General features: G+C 43.6%; 1 protein-coding gene across 2 annotated transcripts; it reads left to right on the forward strand.

Moving 5' to 3' along the window:
- The first annotated feature begins 9,184 nt into the window (after window positions 1–9,184).
- Window positions 9,185–21,112, forward strand: LOC139530322 (nucleobindin-2-like). Of its 2 annotated transcripts, none has more exons than XM_071326620.1 (13): window positions 9,185–9,325; window positions 12,457–12,594; window positions 12,911–13,018; window positions 13,268–13,400; window positions 14,022–14,119; window positions 15,294–15,479; window positions 18,533–18,623; window positions 18,784–18,842; window positions 18,913–19,005; window positions 19,138–19,227; window positions 19,382–19,552; window positions 19,895–19,955; window positions 20,164–21,112. In XM_071326620.1, the coding sequence occupies exons 1-13, from the start codon at window positions 9,317–9,319 to the stop codon at window positions 20,271–20,273; spliced, it is 1,347 nt and encodes a 448-aa protein (XP_071182721.1). In that variant the 5' UTR covers window positions 9,185–9,316; the 3' UTR covers window positions 20,274–21,112. The 2 variants fall into 2 exon arrangements, with proteins under 2 accessions (XP_071182721.1, XP_071182722.1); XM_071326621.1 differs by lacking the exon at window positions 9,185–9,325 and adding an exon at window positions 10,814–11,148.
- The last annotated feature ends 444 nt before the right edge of the window (window positions 21,113–21,556 follow it).

Below are 21,556 nucleotides of genomic sequence, written 5' to 3' on the forward strand. Positions count from 1 at the left end.
ACCTTCAAGTTGGTTGCCAACTGCCATATAAAGTCCAAAGAAGAAGAAGAAGCCTGAAGGAGGAGAGATTACTAGAAACAAACTCAGTTTACTCTTTTATCTGTCGATTAATTGTCAGAGTAGAGGAACTTGTGCATTTCAGGTAAAATAACAACCCAAGGTTTATATCCCAGGACAAATTAGCTAGCAACAACAAGCTAGCTAGCTAGCTAAATTGCCATAAATGTTTAATGCTTTTCGACCTGTCCCCAAATTAATATAGTTGGTTCAGAGTTCATTTTGATATTTCAACCTGTGCGTCCTGATCACGTCTGGTGTGGGTGGACAAAATCAACATGCGTGCTGTCTGGTCAGCATGTAAAGTAACTGACTGTAGACGAGAGTCAAGGAGCGAAGTCAGGGGAGGTGCATCTGCAACAGTTGAAAGTTTTCCAACAGCAAGTCTCAGATCAACATGACAGTGTTGCCATTGTTTATTAAAGTTTTTCTTTATAATGTACAAATTAACTTTTCCAACCCCCATATCACACACTCACAAACTGAAATCAGTGTTCATTCTACAATCAATTAGTGCGAGAGAGCCTCAAATGTCACATTAATTTGTATATATATTCACTATATACATGAATCGCGACAAATTTGGTTCCTGTTTCAGTCATATATATGGTCACCTTCACATAGGTCTAACAAAAACACACTAATGATTGGTTGACAATAGAGCTTCACACTATGCAGACGATAGCTGCAGTATGAAGTTGGTGAAGAGCAACTGCAGAAACTTGCAGTCGCTGCAGTCAAAACTTCATGACCTTTGATCACATGGCTTTTGTAAAGTTCATGCAGTCAACATGTTTGCGCAAGCCGAACAATTTGTATCCCCATAATGAAACAAACTTTTAAAGGCAATGACCATCTTGACAAAAGTGATCCGCTCGAACACGTTCAAAGAGATGCTGAATTGGGAAGTGGTCCAACCAACGGGTCCAACTGTATCATTCCAGTCTCAGCTGAAGCCTGTATTTGACACACTTTGAAGGACTTGACAAAAGTGATCCACTCAAACACACCCAATGAGAGAAGTGTAAAATTCTTCCTTTAGTTGTACTTTTAATTGAAATCTATAGGCACAACCTAGATTTGAGCCAATGTCTTAAGTAGCTGAACATGTTATTACTCCAACCTCGTGAAAGTGACAAACTGATACGTTTTCATTTTAGTCAAAAACTGTCACGCCCTGACCATAGAGAGCTTTTTATTCTCTATGTTGGTTGGGTCGGGGTGTGACTAGGGTGGGTCATCTAGGTGTTTGTGTGTCTATGTTGGCCTGTTATGGTTCCCAATCAGAGGCAGCTGTTTATCGTTGTCTCTGATTGGGGATCATATTTAGGCAGCCATTTCCCCTTTGTGCTTTGTGGGATCTTGTCTATGGATAGTTGCATGTCAGCACTATTATTAGCTTCACGTTTCGTTTGGTAGTTTGTTGTTTTTGTTCGGTGTTCATTTATTAAAGGAATATGTACGCCTACCACGCTGCACCTTGGTCCATTCATAATGACGATCGTGACAGAAGATCCCACCACAAATGGACCAAGCAGCGTGGCCAGGAGGAGCAGACATCCTGGACATGGGAGGAGATCCTGGACATGGGAGGAGATCCTGGCTGGAAAGGATCGCCTTCCATGGGAGCAGATGGAGGCAGCAAGGGAGGAACAACGACGACACCGGGGTTCGCAACTAAGACGCAAGCACGAGAGGCAGCCCCAAAATACTTTTGGGGGGAGGCACACGGGGTGGTTGGCAGAGCCAGGTTTCAGACCAGAGCCAACTCCCCACACTCGCTTTAAGGAGCGTGTGACCGTTCAGGCACCATGTTATGCGGTGATACGCACTGTGTCTCCAGTGCGCATTCACAGCCCTGTGCGCTCGGTGTCAGCTCTCCGCACTTGCCGTGCAAAAATGAGCATCCAGCCAGGACGGGTTGTGCCGGCTCAGCGCTCCTGGTCTCCAGTACGCCTCCTCGGACCAGGATATCCTGCGCCGGCTCTACGCGCTGTATCCCCAGTGCGCCTCCACAGTCCAGTACGTCCTGTGCCTCCTCCCCGCACTCGCCCTGAGGTGTGTGTCATCAGCCCGGTGCCACCTGTACCGGTCCCACGCATCAGGCCTCCAGTGCGCCTCCACAGTCCAGTATGTCCTGTGCCTCCTCCCCGCACTCGCCCTGAGGTGCGTGTCATCAGCCCGGTGCCACCTGTACCGGTCCCACGCATCAGGCCTCCAGTGCGCCTCCACAGTCCAGTACGTCCTGTGCCTCCTCCCCGTACTCGCCCTGAGGTGCGTGTCATCAGCCCGGTGCCACCTGTACCGGTCCCACGCATCAGGCCTCCAGTGCGCCTCCACAGTCCAGAGCTTCCGGCGACAGTTCCCAGTCCAGAGCTTCCGGCGACAGTTCGCAGTTCAGAGCTTACGGCGACAGTTCCCAGTTCAGAGGTTACGGCGACAGTTCACAGTCCAGAGCTTACGGCGACAGTTCCCAGTCCAGAGCTTCTGGCGACAGGTCCCAGTCCAGAGCTTCCGGCGACAGTTCCCAGTCCAGAGCTTCCGGCGACAGGTCCCAGTCCAGAGCTTCCGGCGACAGTTCCCAGTCCGGAACCTCCTGCGACGGGAGGCTCCGGACCGCGGCCCGGAGTCCCCGGCGACGATCCGCGGCCCGGAGTCCCCGGCAACGATCCTCGGTCCGGAATATCCGGCGACGATCCACGGTCCGGTTCCTACGGCGACGACCCACGGTCCGGTTCCTCCGGCGACGACCCATGGTCCGGAGCTTCCGGCGACTAGGGTGGGTCATCTAGGTGTTTGTGTGTCTATGTTGGCCTGTTATGGTTCCCTATCAGAGGCAGCTGTTTATCGTTGTCTCTGATTGGGGATCATATTTAGGCAACCATTTCCCCTTTGTGCTTTGTGGGATCTTGTCTATGGATAGTTGCATGTCAGCACTATTATTAGCTTCACGTTTCGTTTGGTAGTTTGTTGTTTTTGTTCGGTGTTCATTTATTAAAAGAATATGTATGCCTACCACGCTGCACCTTGGTCCATTCATAATGACAATCGTGACAAAAACAACTTTATATGGAAGGAGTCCCTGTTCCTCTGCCCAGGCCTTACAACACCTGGATACAGTGGCGTCATGCCAATAGAGGGCACAAGGGCATGTACCTTGTCAGATTTGTCCTGTTAAATAAAAAATAAAAAAACTTCTGTTGTTGTTTCTCTGTAATAAATACTACTAGTAGCCACCTAGCAATTTTATTAAGTAGGCTCTAGCTAGCCCAGATAGTTATGAGGTTAAGAGATTGGGAACCTATCTACCAAGAAGCCATTTCAGGCTAACAATCAAGTTAGCTTGTATAACTATTTTAGCTGTCATGCCTGCTGGCAAGGTTGGTAGACTTTAGAAAAGCAAGCAATAACTAAATGTACTAAATAAGACTCACATTCCTTTCAATCTTTTACCTAGATTTTAGCAGAGATGCACAGAAGCATATTTCCAATCAGTGTTGCTCCAGTAAGCTTCCTCTATTAATTTGAATGTGTTGCCAGTTGGAGAAATTGCTTGAGCTGCACTGAGAATGAGAAAAGTATGAAAGCCAACCGTCCAATATTTTAGAACACTACTGTGCATACGCATAAATTTTTTGGACTATGATAAACCCTTCTACAGATTCACCATCAAGAGTATTCTGTCGGGCTGTATCACCGCCTGGTACGGGAACTGCACCGCCCGCCCGCAACCTACCTGCTCTCCAGGACATCTACAGCACCGGTGTTACAGGAAGGCTAAGAAGATCATCAAGGACCTTTAGCCACCCGAGCCACGGCCTGTTCACCCCGCTACCATCTAGAAGGCGGAGACAGGGTGCATCAAAGCTGGGACCGAGAGACAGCTTCTATCTCCAGGCCATCAGACTGTTAAACAGTCATCACTAGCCGGCTGCCACCCAGTAATCTACCCTGCACCTCAGAGACTGCTGCCCTATGTACTGTACATAGAGTCATCGGCGGTAAAATGCATCCAATTATAATTCAGTATGTTTACACATATGAATATTACATCCCCCTTCTTTTAAAACAAAAGAAAAATGTTTACATATTCTAAGCGTTTCTTTTGAAAATATGCTCTGCAGTTTGAACTCAAGGTAAGTAACCATTTATATTGCATACTACACCAACTGAATCAAAATAGACTCTGAAACAATGATCCAACATACTGTTACTTTTCAAACAAGGGATTCTCAGCAACTCAGCTTTCACAGTAGAAATACATCTTAACATTTCAAACACAATACCAAAGCATTTCAAGTGAACTTTCAATAACAAGTTTACAGTCTGGAACTCTTTTAGGGCAGCGATCCGCCTACACCCTTTGACATTTCACAGGTCTAGGACAGCTCTGGGCTTGACCTCTCTTCCTGACCTTGTGCGATATGATGCTGAGCATGCTTCTGTGTCAGTCAACATCTCTTGTGGTGTTGCAGGTAAGTATGATGTATGTTGTGCTGTGTGTGTGTTTAGTCCATCACGTTCTCTTTCAGGGGAACAGTTCATCTCATCAGTGTGTTGTTCTTTTGTGTTCAGTAGGTGACGATGATTGCGGCGGTACACCGCTCCTTCTGCGGTGCGGACGTGATATGAAGGTTCAGTGTCAGCTGGCTGGATGACTACTGCTGGCTTTCAGAGGCCATGCTCTTGGATTCTAACTGACTCTCCGTCGATCAGTGGTGGCAGTGGTCTAGCTGACCTGTCGTAGTATCGCTTTTGTTGTTGTTGTCTCTGTGCACGTTTTCCATGCATTTCCTTGTAGCTGACGACCTCAGGTTGCAGCTGCTGGTTGGTGCTGGGAAGGATTGAGCGAAGTCTGCGGCTCATCAACAGCTGGGCTGGTGATTTGAAGTTGTCAACTGGAGTGTTGCGGTATTCAAGGAGACTGAGGTAGGGGTCTCTCTTGTCTGCTTTTGCTTTATCCATGAGTGATTTAGCAATCTGCACAGATTTTTCAGCAAGGCCATTACTTTTAGGGTAATGAGGGCTTGTGGTGACATGTGTGAACTCCCATGCTTTTGTGAAGGATTCAATCAATCAATCAATCAATTTTATTTTATATAGCCCTTCGTACATCAGCTAATATCTCGAAGTGCTGTACAGACACCCAGCCTAAAACCCCAAACAGCTAGTAATGCAGGTGTAGAAGCACGGTGGCTAGGAAAAACTCCCTAGAAAGGCCAAAACCTAGGAAGAAACCTAGAGAGGAACCAGGCTATGAGGGGTGGCCAGTCCTCTTCTGGCTGTGCCGGGTGGAGATTATAACAGAACTATGCCAAGATGTTCAAAAATGTTCATAAGTGACAAGCATGGTCAAATAATAATCATGAATAATTTTCAGTTGGCTTTTCATAGCCGATCATCAAGAGTTGAAAAACAACAGGTCTGGGACAGGTGGCGGTTCCATAACCGCAGGCAGAACAGCTGAAACTGGAATAGCAGCAAGGCCAGGCGGACTGGGGACAGCAAGGAGTCACCACGGGCGGCAGTCCCGACGCATGGTCCTAGGGCCCAGGTCCTCCGAGAGAAAGAAAGAGAGAAGGAGAAAATTAGAGAGAGCCAAGATTTTCAAAATTTCCATAAATGACAAGCATGGTCAAATAATAATCAGGAATAAATCTCAGTTGGCTTTTCATAGCCGATCATTAAGAGTTGAAAACAGCAGGTCTGGGACAGGTAGGGGTTCCATAACCGCAGGCAGAACAGTTGAAACTGGAATAGCAGCAAGGCCAGGCGGACTGGGGACAGCAAGGAGTCACCACGGCCGGTAGTCCCGACGTATGGTCCTAGGGCTCAGGTCCTCCGAGAGAAAGAAAGAGAGAAGGAGAAAATTAGAGAGAGCCAAGATTTTCAAAATGTTCATAAATGACAAGCATGGTCAAATAATAATCAGGAATAAATCTCAGTTGGCTTTTCATAGCCGATCATTAAGAGTTGAAAACAGCAGGTCTGGGACAGGTAGGGGTTCCGTAACCACAGGCAGAACAGTTGAAACTGGAATAGCAGCAAGGCCAGGCGGACTGGGGACAGCAAGGTGTCATCATGCCCGGTAGTCCTGACGTATGGTCCTAGGGCTCAGGTTCTCAGAGAGAAAGAGAGAACGAGAGAATTAGAGAGAGCATACTTAAATTCACACAGGACACTGGATAAGACAGGAGAAGTACTCCAGGTAACCAACTGACCCTAGCCCCCCGACACAAACTACTGCAGCATAAATACTGGAGGCTGAGACAGGAGCGGTCAGGAGACACTGTGGCCCCATCCGAAGAAACCCCCGGACAGGGCCAAATAGGAAGGATTCAAACTCATTTGATTTGTAACAGGGCCCATTGTCAGATATTAAAGTCTCTACAATACCATGCCTGGCAAAGGCTGCTTTCAGCTTGTGTATCACAGCTGCAGATGTGGTGCTGTGAAAATTGTCGAGTTCGAAGTATCTGCTGTAGTAGTCCACTGTTACGATGTAGTCCTCGTTGTTCCAGGTAAACAGATCGGTTGCCACGACCTGCCAGGGTCGGTCTGGGATACAGTGAGGTAACATTGGCTCTTTGGTGTTTGAGGGGCGTCGTTCACGACATATGGCGCATTTACCAACAATGTCCTCTATTTGTTTGCACATTCCGGGCCAAAACAAAATGTCCCGTGCTCTCTGTTTGCACTTTTCCATGCCCATGTGTCCAGCATGGATCTTTGTCAAAATCTCTTCTCTGAGACTGGTAGGAATAATGATTTTCTCTCCTTTTAAAATTATTCCGTTGATCTGTGATAGTTCATCACGATGGTTCCAGAATTCTGAGACGCTCTGAGGGCATTTTCTCCTCCCCTCAGTCCATCCATCCTGTATGACTTTCCTCAGCTGTGCGAGTTGCGAGTCCTTTTCTGTTTCTGCTTGGATCTCCTTCAGTTTTGTGTCACTAACTGGTAAGTTGCTGTACACAGTGTGCACTTGCATGTCCATGCCTTCACTGAGGCTGCTGTCCTTATAGGTAAGAAACTTCCTGGAGAGTGTGTCTGCGACAGGGATGTCTTTGCCTGGACGGTGAGTGATTGTGAAGTCGTATTTTTGTAGTTGAAGGATCATTCTCTGTAGCCTTGGCGGGGCTGCGGCTATGGTTTCCTCATAATTGACTCAAGGGGCTTGTGGTCGGATTCCACAATGACTTGTCGTCCATATATGTACTGATGGAAACGTTAAATCTGAACAGAATGGCGTAGAGCTCCTTTTCGATTTGAGCGTAGTTGATTTCACAGTCTGTGAGAGATTTGGAAGCATAGCCGATGGGCTTTCCTTCTTGCAGTAGCACTGCACCTAGTCCATACTTCGACGCGTCCACTTGGAGTCTGAGCTCTTTGTCGGGGTCGTAGTAGGCAAGGATTGGTCCTGGTTCTCTCGTGATCAAGTTTTTCACATTCTGGAAAGCAATGTCGTGTTGCTTGTCCCAGAGAAACTCACTGGACTGATTTAGCAGTTGACGCAGGGGTGCATTAGCATTGGAGAGGCTGGGTGCGAACTTGGCTAAGTAGTTGACCATGCCAAGCACTGTTTCCAGCTCTGCACGGTTCTTTGGTGGCTCCATTTATTTTATGGTTGAGATCTTCTGTGGATCTGGCTTGATTCCAGTCGCTGTGAGAAGATGTCCGAAGTAGCTGACCTCTGTAGCGCGGACTGTGTTCTTCTCGGGGTTGAGCCGGACTCCTCTCTCGCGGGACCTTTGCAGCATTGCGCGGAGGTTTCGGTCGTGCTCCTCTTTGGTTTGACCATAGACAAGGATGTCATCCACAATTGCCACAACTCCGTCGAGGCCTTCGTACACTTCGTCGATCTTTCGCTGAAACTCGTCTTGGGCTGAGATAATCCCAAAAGGCAGGCGACGGAACCTGTAGCGTCCAAACGGTGTGTTGAATGTTGTGAGCTTAGATGACTCTTCTGTGAGCTTGGTAGCCTGATCTAGCGTCCATGACACTGAAGTAGTGTGCTCCCGCTAGCTTGTGTGTGATGCCATCTAGCGTCGGTAAAGGATAATGGGGGCGTTTGATAGCCTTGTTCAAGTCTCTTGGGTCGAGACATACTCTGAGCTTGCCTGCGCGTGGTTTCTCCACCACCACTAAGGCGTTTACCCAGTCAGTCGGTTCTATAACCTTGGTGACTATGTCAGATTGCTCCATGCTCTCCAACTCTTTCTTCAGACGGGCACGGAGAGCAAGGGGAATCTTTCTCGGTGGGTAGACCACAGGGGTTGCGTCTGGGTCAAGGTGAATGGTACATTCTCCTGGGAATAATCCTATTCCTGTAAAAACATCAGCAAACTCCTCCAGTACATTGTCTGTCTCTACTGGTGCTGTCACTGATAAAACTAGCTTGATGAGGTCCATGTCTAAACATGCTTTAAGAACTAGCACTGCAGGTGCTCTAGTGTCAACAACATAAAAGTCCAACATCATGTCACTTTCCTTGTATTTGCATTTGAAAGTGCATGTGCCTTTTACTGAGAGCTGTTCACCACCATAACCAGTCAGTCTGCACGTGGTGGGCTGTAGCTCGCATTCAGATGTCAAGCTGTGGTACTTATTCAGAGGAATAATGTTTACTTGTGCACCAGTGTCTAGTTTGAACTTTAGCTCTGTGCCTTGTGTTCCTATCTCAATGTCAGCAAAGGCTTGCTCTGTCTCTGATATTTGACTTTCTGTGTCACTGAATCAATAAACAGTTCATCAGCGTTTGACTCTTTGATTGACATTTCATCTTCACTCACTGTGTGTACTGTTTTTCCACGGTAAGCTCTGCACACTTTTGCAAAGTGATTCCATTTACCACATTTAGTACATTGTTTGCCTTTAGCTGGGCAATTTCCTTGTTCGCCATGCACTTTGTATCCACAATATCCACTGACCATCTCATCCTTGTTTGCATAATCACAGTCTTTCACAAGCAGACGCAGCTCTGTCACAAACTGTTCAAAAGACTCGCTAGCTCCCTGTACTTTCTCATGGAATTTGTACCTAGCGAATATCGTATTGGTCTTCGGCACAACATATGCTTCAAAACGATCGTAGTATGTTTTCAGTACCTTTGATTCAGCCTCAGTAAGTGTCCATGTGTTGTAAATATCTCTCCCTTTTTCACCGATCCAGAGGAGCAGGTAGCTGCACTTTTCCTCTTCTCCTCTTTCCTTCAGAGGACCCGTGAACATCAGCTCCACATGCTGTTTGTACTTACGCCATGCATCGGGTAAGTTTGTAGACTCCCAGTCCATTCGAGGTGAAGGAACTCCAGAAAAATCCATCTTTTAAGACCTTTTACTCTGACACCATGTCTTGTTTTGCACACTTTGTACAAAATAATAAAATGCAGTACTACAGGATATTTCTTAACGTAGCTCTTTATTAGCTAGCTATAACTGGCATGTTCACGTATCGCCAACCAGGATCAAACTGACCATGACCTAACCATTTGGGTGGTCTTAACCAATCATAGCACAGTATGATATGGTGGTAAAATGCATCCAATTATAATTCAGTATGTTTACACATATGAATATTACATCGAACACCATTCACTCTACTAATGTTTACATACCGTTTTACCCACTTGATATGTACATACTGTATTCTAGTCAAAACTCATTCTTTATAAATACTGCTGTACATACCTTTTCTATTAATATACTGTCCATACTGTCAATACACATCATATTCTCAGAGTACTCTGTTCTCTTGGCCCTCCTACCCCTACGGGAGTGTGCAGCCCAGTCCAAGCTCTTCTCTATCCTGGCACCCCAATGGTGGAACCAGCTTCCCCCTGAAGCTAGGACAGCAGAGTCCTTGTCTATCTGACAAAAACATCTTAAAACCAACCTCTTCGAAGAGTATCTTAAATAACTCCACAGCACCCCCCCTCACACCCCCTCCTCTACCCCTCTGACTCCCACCCTGAAAAAATTCAATTCAGAATGCCTTTTGTAAACTAACACTCACACTTGACTTTTTTTTCACACTTTACTAGCTCTGACTAGAAAATGTACTTACTATGACTGTGATGTGTTTTTCCCACCATCTTTTAAGATGAATGCACAAACCGTAAGTAGCTCTGCATAAGAGCATCTGCTAGATGACTAACATGTAAAATGTAAATATATATTTATATTCCGGTCTCTGATATTGCTCTTCTGATCTGTCTTAATTTCTTTCTTTTTTAAATGTTGGATTATGTGTGTATTGTTAATGTATTGTTAGTTATTACTGCACCGTTGGAGCTAGAAACATAAGCATTTGATGCACCTATGTTAACATCTTCAAATATGTGTATGCACCCAATAAACTTTGATTTGATTTAATGCAACACACTTTGAAAGGCGGGGGTCTCCGACTTGACAAAAGTGATCCACTTGAATACGCCCATCGCCTACAAACGTGAACGTGGGTTTAATATATTCATACTAAACCATACATGTTCTTGGTTCACACAGATTTGCAAACGCCACGTACATTTAGCTTCATAGCACCTTGACCAACATGTTTGAGGAACAGTTTGACTGACACATCTTCTGCCCAACTGGCTGCCAATGCGACTATTTCACAAAGCGACGAGATATATGTCTACCCAATGAGGATAGTTGAGGCCACGTGGGGGCGTTACCATGGCAATTAGCCGGTAGGTTGATCTTACTACTAGGAAGGGTTGTCACTAGTTACCCCAGCCATAAAGTCAAAATTGGCATCGTAAAAAAATGTTTTGTTGCCTTTTGGTCTTAATTTAAGGTTATGGTTAGACATAAGGTTAGCAGTGTGGTTAAGGTTAGGGTTCGGGTTAGCTTTAAATTCAGATATTACGAAGAAGGATTATATATATTTTTTTAAATAGGCGGGGTTTAGCACAATTATGACTTTGTGGCTGTGATAACTAGTGATGACCACTAGGGTTAGGAAGAGACTCTGGCCGGTGTAAAGTGCATGACAGCTGTAAACAGACTCCAGTCTTTTTAACGTTTGGATAAATTAACGTTTCAAAGGCGCAACGTGACAGACAATTACTTGAAAGGGGCAGCTGTCAAAGTAAGTTTCTGTTTCTCTTAGATTTAAATGACATTTATTATCATGCTATTATGGACAAATGACAGTTCAGTAACGTTAGTTGGACATGTTGGACCAGTTGAAGGGAAATCATCCACAACCTACTTGTTGGACACTTAAGTAGTTATTGTGATGTTTCCAGTATTTCTTACACATATAGCCAGAACTCATTATTATCAAGAATATTATTAACTAAGACCCACAATATTGACCTGATAAAATTAGACAGCCAGATCACAGATGTAACAACAGGTTCAAAACTACTGGATGCTGCTGATGTGGTCGTGTCGTGAAGTAATACCTAAACAGGTTGATAAGGTTCTCTTTCAGGTGTCAAAGCCCAAGAGAACTGGGCCAAGTTCAGTTGCCAAACCTTGTCGATAGAAATGCCTTGAACAGAGTCGACATTTAAATGTTTTTATTTAACCTTTATATAACTAGGCAAGTCAGTTATGAACAAATTCGTATTTACAATGACGGCCAAACCCGGACGACGCTGGGCCAATGGAACTCCCATTCACGGCCAGATGTGATTCGAACCAGGGACTGTAGTGACGCCACTTGGGACACGATGCCTTGTTCTACATGTCGGAGAGGCATTTTTTTTCTACATAAGATATTTCTATCTGAACGTTCCAGAACGTTATGTCCTGCTGTTCTACATAACATATTTATATCTGAACGTTCCAAAACGTTATGTCCTGCTGAACACACTCCCTGGTTTATCCCACAGACACGTGAGTGGCACAATCACCACTGTTTTCTTTTGGTGGGGAGGTTACTGTGGAGATTGAGATTAAACTAGTTTAACATTTTACTTGTCAACACATTGGTCAATAGGGAGGAGTGGGTGTGGGTTCACTGGTTGCAAAATCAATGGCCCATTTCCCAGGCCAGTGAGCTTACTGTAAGAAGGTGATGTTTACAGTATATACCTATTTGTTCTTATCACTATGAAACATTTAGGATTGTAATATACACTCTATACATAAAGAGCTCAATTGGCAACTGGCAATATCAATTACGTACCTATAGGCTCAAACAGATGCTGTACATCTTGCCATTCTATGTCTGTGAAAAATAGATTAGTGTTATTTCATTTGACCAACTGTGAAATATGACATTTGTCTGTTTTACCATCAGCAATTTCTCATAGTTTCCCTTGAAGCAGCTGTTGTGTAGCCAATAAACCTTAGGCTGGTGATGCTCTCCTGTGTACTTTCCCTTGAAGCAGCTGTTGATGTAGCCACTTATTAACCTTAGCCTGGTAATGTTCTCCTGTGTACACAGATGTTGCGGAGTAAAGCCTTCTGCTGCTGCCCTGTGCTCGTCCTGAGCTTGTGGTTCTGTGTGGAAGCAGTGCCCATCGCTGTGGACAAGACTAAAGTGGAAACCCCAGAGCAGAAACTAGAGGCGCCACAGAGTGTGGTGAGTGGAGTGTGTGTGTTGCAGTACTTATCATGTGCAATTTGATGAAGAAGTGATAACGACTGTGTAGGAAGCAGATGGTCTTTTAATACTTGACAAATAATATTTTAAGACTGGCTAAGGCTAGGCTATTTGAACGCATAAGAAAGAAGAAAGGCACTCTGAGCATCAATAATGTGTAAGAAAGAGGAAGGGCTGCAGGAAACGGGAGGAGGTTTAGACCTAGGCCATATGAATCCAATGTAAACCTCTCCCCTTTCATCTCTGTCCCACTTACGCACTACAATGTGGATTTTGACAGTTTTTTTTGTTTCAGGACACAGGGCTTCACTATGACCGCTACCTCAGGGAAGTCATTGATTTCCTGGAGAAGGACCAGCATTTCAGAGAGAAGCTCCACAACACAGACATGGAGGACATTAAGGTACCCCAGCAGCTACAGCATTTGCAGGGTTGTGTTCATTAGGCACCAAACGGACAAAAAAACAAAAAAACAGGGAGGGACTACCCAGACTTGTCCAATAAGAAATGCTCATTTTATTTTTCTGCCTCAAAATGTTTTCAACTGTTCGTTGCATGCCCTAATGAACATGACCCAGCTGGCCTCCTGGTCGGCTTTAATTTATTGTTATTGGTCACTCGGAAATCTCTGTTTGCTTTTGTTTCTGAGCAGCAAGGCAAGCTGGCCAAAGAGCTGGACTTTGTCGGCCATCACGTGAGGACCAAACTTGACGAGTTGAAGAGGCAGGAGGTGAACAGGCTACGGACACTCATCAAAGCTAAACAAGACGTTGAGGGAGGGCATGGTACGCTGTTCTGTTGTTCAAATATGTCCTTTCCTGTCCAACTGGCAGCCATCCTATCAGCAGGAACGTTTGTCCAATTGACAGGACATATGATGCAATGCACCACCAAAATGTCCATGTTGACACATTTTGGAAGAGGGCTTGGGGTACTACTAACAAGCATGGTCTTGCACTCAAACAAGACCATGCTTATATTGGGACAGCCAGAAATACCTGGCTGCGGTCACCGCCAAAGCAAGAGTCAGTCATCAAAACAATCTCTCAACTGCCTGTGAATTTTTAGCACAGTCTTTTAGCATCGCATTACCATTGTCCAATATCCACAATGTTAATAACTGCTTGGTGTCATCATTCAAAAGAGGTGTGAGTGACTAGTTTATTATTGTTAAGGGAGGATTTTAATGTACAATATTCTAGAGTAAAGGTCACTATAATTTATTACAAACACAGTTAATTACAATGATTGAATTGTGGATACATTTGAGCTGTAACTATACAATTACCTCATCTTATAAAATATGCACATACTTTTTGGCAGCAGTTGTCAGCAAGCAACTTGTAACCACTTAAATTGTTCAGTATTAGTTTCCCTCCTAATAGGAAACTTCTCTCCCCCCGCAGAAATGAACCACAAGGCGCTGCTCATGCAGTTTGAGTACATGAACCACATGAACCCACACACCTTTGAAGTGGAGGACCTGGATAAGCTTATTAAATCGGTAGGAATGTTGTTTATACACACACTACAACATGATGCAATGTTTCAAATGGCCACACAATGGTTCTTGAAGCCACCCTGCTCAGAACATATGGTGCATGGACCAAAATGATACCAGGGTCCATACTCGAAAAGAGAGTTTAAAAGTGCACACGCTGACAATTGCCTGACAGCTGAAATGTTTGCTCTGCACTTGATGCCTCTTGAATGAATAAGCATAAAATAACTTTTAAACTCTCTTGTGAGCTAGGACATCCATTTTGAGCCAACAGCCCAAAGGGGTTATAGCCTTGAAGCTAACTTATTGTTTGAGTAGCAAATGTATTGGAAAGTTCATCCTGACCATGCACATGTGCTCTGTCTGGTGATGTTAGACAATGGAAAAATGTTTAGAGGACAACAGTGTCCCCAGGACATTTATATGGTCGATTTGACCTATAGAGGTCTTTGAATGACCTTTTTAATGCTCCTCTTTATCCATGGTGAACAAATTACCGTTTTTGTTGCTATTAACAATCCTGAGCTTTCACTTGTAGATTTAATTACACAGAGGCACTGAAGCATTCTGAGCTATTTGTCCTTTGTTGGTGAGAGCTGGCTTGCCAGAGGTAAATGCCCAAATCAGCTTTGACAGTTGAGAGAGAGCCTGGGGTTGTGTGTGAACTAATCTTAAATTCAATATTTCTCCTTGGTAAAGAAGGACGCAAACCTACTTCCTGTTTTTCTTAATATCTGAATTAAGACTATTTTGCACATTTACACTCAACTAAAAGTGATTTCAGTTTGAACTCTGACCTTTTCAGCGCCTAATGTGAATCCTTTGGTAGCGTGCTACTTCTAAGTGATGAGTCTGAAATCAGTGATGTTCCTATGTGAACTAATATCATTTGCACTTCAAACTAATCATCAAGAGCATGTCACATCCTTTCTCAGTCTCTTCTATAATAGTCTCTATCCACATTTTTTTATTGGCTTGAAATCCCTCCAGGTCTATGGGTAACTAGTCTCTGACACAGAACTGTGGGCTTAAATAGTATTTATTTTGCTCAATTCCATACCTACCCAGATATAAAGCCTTTTCAGAAGTATCTAAGGCTAGGTGTTGAATTGAAATTGTGCTTTTGTGTTCATTTGTTCAGTTCTCGTTCTCTCCTTTTCCTGGTTGATATATATAGGCTACCAGTGACCTGGAAAACTATGACAAGGATCGGCACGAGGAGTTTAAGAGGTACGAGATGATGAAGGAGCACAAGAGGAAGGAGCACCTGAAGAACCTCGACGAGGAGCAACGCAAGGACGAGGAACAGCACTACGAAGAGCTGAGGAAGAAACACGCAAACCATCCCAAAATCAACCACCCTGTAAGACATTTACCCTGCTACTATAACTAAACCCAAAGCTAAATATTGCAGCATAAATACTGGAGCCTGGAGCCTGAGATTTTACAATGATACTATAACTAAACCCATGCGAGACATTTACCTTGACTTAACCCAAATTCAACCACCCTGTAAGACTTTTACAATGATACCATAATTAAACCCTCTATTGCATGACTGCACATTTACCCCAACATGATGGTTAGACCTATTCCATCAACAATTGCGCCAATAAAATAGTTCCCACTGCCAATTTGTTGCATGAACCGTTTCACCGGCCCAAAAATTATCCACCCATCGAGCATAATTTTGTTTTGTCGATATTTAGGGAAGTTTAAAGACAATTTGCTGTTTTATCAGCTACTTTACTTGCTTAAAAAGGGTTGGACGGAAACATGATTGCATTAACTAAACCCTAAATCAACCACCGTATTGGACATTTCAATCAAATGTATTTTTAAAGCCCTTTTTACATCAGCCGATGTCACAAAGTGCTATACAGAAACCCAGCCTAAAACCCCGAACAGCAAGCAATGCAGATGTAGAAACACGGTGGCTAGGAAAAACTCCCTAGAAAGGCAGGAACCTAGGAAGAAACAAACCTAAAGAGGAACCAGGCTATGAGGGGTGGCCAGTCCTATTCTGGCTATGCCGGGTGGAGATTATAACAGTACATGACCAAGATGTTCAAACGTTCATAGATGACCACCATGGTCAAATAATAATAATCACAGTGGTTGTAGAGGGTGCAACAGGTCAGCACCTCAGGAGTAAATGTCAGTTGGCTTTTCATAGCCGATCATTCAGAGTTAGAGACAGCAGGTGCGGTAGAGAGAGAGTCGAAAAAAGCAAGTCCCGGACAAGGTAGCACGTCCGGTGAACAGGTCAGGGTTCCATAACCGCAGGCAGAACAGTTGAAACTGGAGCAGCAGCACGACCAGGTGGACTGGGGACAGCAAGAAGTCATCAGGCCAGGTAGTCATGAGGCATGGTCTCAGGGCTCAGGTCTTCCGGGAGGGAAGAGGGAGAGAGAGCATACTTAAATTCACACAGGACACCGGATAAGACAGGAAAAGTACTCCAGATATAACAGACTGACCCTAGCCCCCCGACACAAACTATTGCAGCATAAATACTGGAGCCTGAGATTTTACAATGATACTATAACTAAACCCAAAATCAATCACCATGTAAGACATTTACCTTGACAATCAACCACCCTCTAAGATATTTCAGTGATATTAAACCCCAAATTACTGAACCCCAAATGAACTAGCCTGATCTTCAATCTTTTTGTGCTGTAGACCTGTAGCCAACCATATGAGTTGGCTATAATGCACAAACAGATCTAGGATAAGGCTCCAACTTAACCACCCCGTAGGAATTTACAGTGATACTAATCTAACAAAGACTCCGTTACTGTATATGGGTATTTCTATAGATAATGGGGCCAATGTGTGACATTGGGATAAACATTTTTAAAGTGGTTTGAAACAAAAAATAAATGAAATCACAACTCCACCTATACAACAACATAGGCCAAGGACTATACACTGTCTTCAGAAAGTATTCACACTCCTTGACTTTTTCCACATATTGTTGTGCTACAGCCTGAATTTAAAATTGATTACATTTAGATTTTTTTGTCACTGGCCTACACGCAATACCCTATAATGTCAAAGTGGAATTTTTACAAATTACTATCAAAAATGAAAAGCTGAAATGTCTTGAGTCAATAACCCTTTCTTATGTTAAGCCTAAATACGTTCAGGAGTAAACATTTGCTTAACAAGTCACATAATAATTTGCATGGAATTACTCTGTGCAAATAATATTGTTTAACATGATTTTTGAATGACTTCATCATCTCTGTACCCCACACATACAGTTATCTGTAAGGTCCCTCGGTCGAGCAGTGAATTTCAAACACAGATCCAATCACAAAGACCAGAGGTTTTCCAATGCCTGACAAAGAAGGGCACCTATTTGATGGGTAAAAAAAAAGCAGACATTGAATATCCCTTTGAGCATGGTGATGTATTAATTACACTTTGGATGGTGTATCAATACACCCAGTCACTACAAAGATACAGGTGTCCTACCTAACACAGTTGCCGGAGAGGAAGGAAACAGCTCAGGGATTTCACCATGAGGCCAATGGTGACTTTAAAAGAGTTACAGAGTTGAATGGCTGTGATAGGAGAAAACTGAGGATCAAATAAAAAGTTATTGGTCATATATCACATCATATAATACAATCGGTGTAGACTTTAGTCAAATGCTTACGTATGAGCCCATTCCCAACAGTGCAGAGTTAAAAAGTAAGACAAATGTTTGCTAAATAAAACATTTATTTTACCTTCATTTAACTAGGCAAGTCAGGTAAGAACAAATAATTTTTTTCAATGACGGCCTAGGAACAGTGGGTTAACTGCCTTGTTCAGGGGCAGAACGACAGATTTTTTTTTAGCTTGTCAGCTCGGGGATTCGATCTTGCAACCTTTCAATTACTAGTCCAGCGCTCTAACCACAAGGTTACCTGCCGCCCCAAATAGTAACACAATTTTTTTAAACTCAGAACGCTATATACAAGGAGAACCAGTACCGAGTCAATGTGCAGGGGTACGAGATGGTTGAGGTAATACAGTATGTACATGTGGGTAGGGGTAAAAGTGACTAGGCAATCAGGATATATAATAAACAGAGTAGCAGCAGCGTGTGTGAAAGTGTGTGTGTGGTGTCAATATGTATGTGTGTTTCGTGTGCTTGAGCATATGTATACAGTTGAAGTCCATGATTCCACGTGTGTTGTTTTGATGGCTTTACTATTATTCTACAATGTAGAAAATAGTAAAAATAAAGAAAAACCCTGGAGTGAGTAGGTGTGTCCAAACCTTTTACCGGTACTGTATAAAATGCTGATTATTATCAATAAGTTGTCCGGCGTAGGAAATCCTCACTGGTTCCCTAGTTTACACTGTATATTGGTATTTCTATAAACTGTACTAGTGAAGTGTGTGTGTGTGTGTGTGTAGGGCAGTCAGGACCAGCTGAAAGAGGTCTGGAAAGAGTCTGACGGTTTGGACCCAGATGACTTTGACCCCAAGACCTTCTTCAAGCTCCACGGTAAGCTCACACAAGTAGCCATTCACAGGTTCAAAAGCCTAATAAAATATTGTGTCACGTTCTCAAATTACACACCAATCACAATGGACCATACTAAGAAATCATCAAATTAAGCACTTTTTTTATTGAAGCCATTTTCTTTTTTCCTCTTTTTTTGCAGACACCAACGGAGATGGCTACATTGATCAACAGGAGCTTGAAGCCCTGTTCACTAAAGAGGTGTGTGTGTGTGGTGTGTGTGTTGTAACTCGAGCAGGCCCAGAGTTGAAATATGTGTATGTTTTTGTAGCTAGAGAAGATGTACAGCCCTAATCTTGAAGAGGATGACATGACAGAGATGGAGGAGGAGAGACTGCGCATGAGGGAACACGTCATGAATGAGGTGAGCTAGCAGGAGGGATGGGGTATGGTGGAGTCACTGAGTCATACAGACACACACAGACACACACAAAATCAACACTGCTTCTTCAGTCAACCTATTTGCTGATGTTTCATTCCTTTCATCTGTACTCAGGTGGACACCAACAAGGATAGACTGGTCTCCCTGGATGAGTTCCTGATGTCCACAAACAAGAAAGAGTTCCAAGAGCCAGACAGCTGGGAAGTAAGGGACAGGCAACTACTGCCACCTCAGTGTGGTTTCCTGCTGAAGCTTCAAGTGGTCAAGAGGAACTGAATGCTATTGACCCCAATAATGGTACTTCTACCCTCCTCTTTTTCTCCCCTCCACTCCTCTCTCCACGTCTTCTCCTCTCCAGACTCTGGAGCAGGCCCCAGCCTACACGGACGAGGAGATGAAGTTGTTTGAGGAGCAGCTGGCCCAGGAGGAGAGCAACCTCAACCAGAAGAACGTAGAGCTGCAGAAACAGAAAGAGGCGCTGGAACGGCAGCAGGAGCAACTCAACGCCCAGAAAGCCGAGCTGCAGCAGGTAACCTAATACAGTACCTCATATCAATGTTAGCATTTATAAAATGTCAGAATAAACGTCTAACAGCTAACGTACCCTTTTGACACAAAATGCATCTGCAGTCCCATAGCAGACAAGCTTTGACACAGTAGCATTAAGTGCTCGGTATTAGAGGGGTAACTAACTTAATAAATAAGTGACTCGTAATTTGACTTTTTTATTCTGTGACATTAGCTCACCCTAAACAAAAGAGAGCACATTTTAAGCTACAATTTGTCTATTGTAACACTTTTGAACTGGGTCATCGCTCTCTGTTTTTTGGGGTCAAATAACATCTCCATCTCTTGTCTGTCTTGTCCTCAGGCGGTGGAACAAATGCAGATAATAAAATTTGAAAAAGCAAATGCGGCCGTTGAGGTCAAAGGTCAGTACAAGTTGCCTTCAGTAATAACATCCTCTATTATAGACTAGTATTGCTAACATGAATAATGACCATCGGTCGAATCCTAACTTCCTCTCAAGTCAAATTTTCACTTAATCAAGCATTGATGTCATTGGAAGACAAAGTGAAAATTTGACTCGGGAAATCCTAACTTCCTCTTATCTGTTTCAAACGCGATGATGTGCTTTAGATGGAGCTACAGTAGCAGTGCCCCCTGGAGGTCAAGCATTGCCAGTACTACCAGGAGACAGCCAACCTCTACCCCCTAGTCACCAGCAAGACTTACCTGCACACTCTTAGCAGGCCCGGCAAACTTTTTCTGTGTGTGTTTGTACATGTGTGTGTGGGCTCATGTGTGTTTTCGTGTGCATCGGTGTGTAAATTAATCTTGCAACAAATCCATTTGAGTTAGTTTTAATGTGTAGTTTTAACGCTCTACGGTCCCACAATATACCCGGATGCACACATACAGTCCAACAATTTCCCGAGACCAGCTAAACCAATCAGAATGAAGCCTTGGATTTTGACCCACTTCCAGACGTTGCATTCCGGAGCTGGCAGGAACAGCCAGCACAACCAACGAGACTTGAAATAATTGCTGAACCAGGCATTTTGTGGACAATCCACTCTTTGTTATTAGTTATTTTCCCTCTTGACACAACCAGCTCATGGTTCGATATGGGAATTCATTTGGGATGATTGAGAAGAGGTTTTGTTCCTGAATACGTGCAATGTTTTGTTTTCTACCAAGTTAGGCATGCTACCCAGTGGGATTATTTCCGTGGGGAAAGATTTGTTTAAAATACAAAAGACATTTTGGTTAAATAGTTTACGGAGGTGGGTCAAATGAATGTCAATTTTGATATGCTGCTGGATAGAATGCTGTCATGATAAAATGTATAACTTACCTGGAGATGGTTTACTGTGATAGCCTTGCTGATTCATTCCTGATATAAATAATTACCCATACAGATACATTAAGGTACTGTAGTAATTTAATATTGGCCGAAAGAATGTTTAAATGCCACAAACTGCCAATTGTTTTCGTGTAACAAAAATGCCCCATTGATGTTGAATGTTGTAAATTGTTTCATTGTGGTTGATAGGGACAATAGTGATAAAAAGGAGTCTTGAATGTATGTCATTTATCTTCATTTCCAGTGTCTGTATTTCTGTGTTGGACCTTGTCTTTATTTGTGAGAGTACATATTATGATCACAGTTTAGGACCAAAGTCTATTGTGGGAATAATAACAATAATACATTTCATTTGTATAGCGCTTTTCATTGCAGTGTTATCTCAAAGCTCTACATAGGCAAAAATAATTATCATAAAAATTACTATTAAAAACACATTTAGAATACAAGGACTTTCCAGATTAGCACTAAGAAAGGCCTGTTTAAAATTCTGATTGATGGCGCGGCTCTCAGATAGTCAGGGAGAGAATTCCATAGGCGAGGGGCAATGGAGCAGAAGGCCTGGTTCTCCATAGTACGGAGAATTGTCTTCGGGACTTGAAGCAGTGGTGAGTTGCTGTAGTGTTAGCCAGTGGAGTTCAGCAATGGGGGTGATGTGGGCTGACT

Source organism: Salvelinus alpinus, chromosome 9 (assembly GCF_045679555.1).
Source record: "Salvelinus alpinus chromosome 9, SLU_Salpinus.1, whole genome shotgun sequence".
Lineage (NCBI taxonomy): Eukaryota > Metazoa > Chordata > Actinopteri > Salmoniformes > Salmonidae > Salvelinus > Salvelinus alpinus.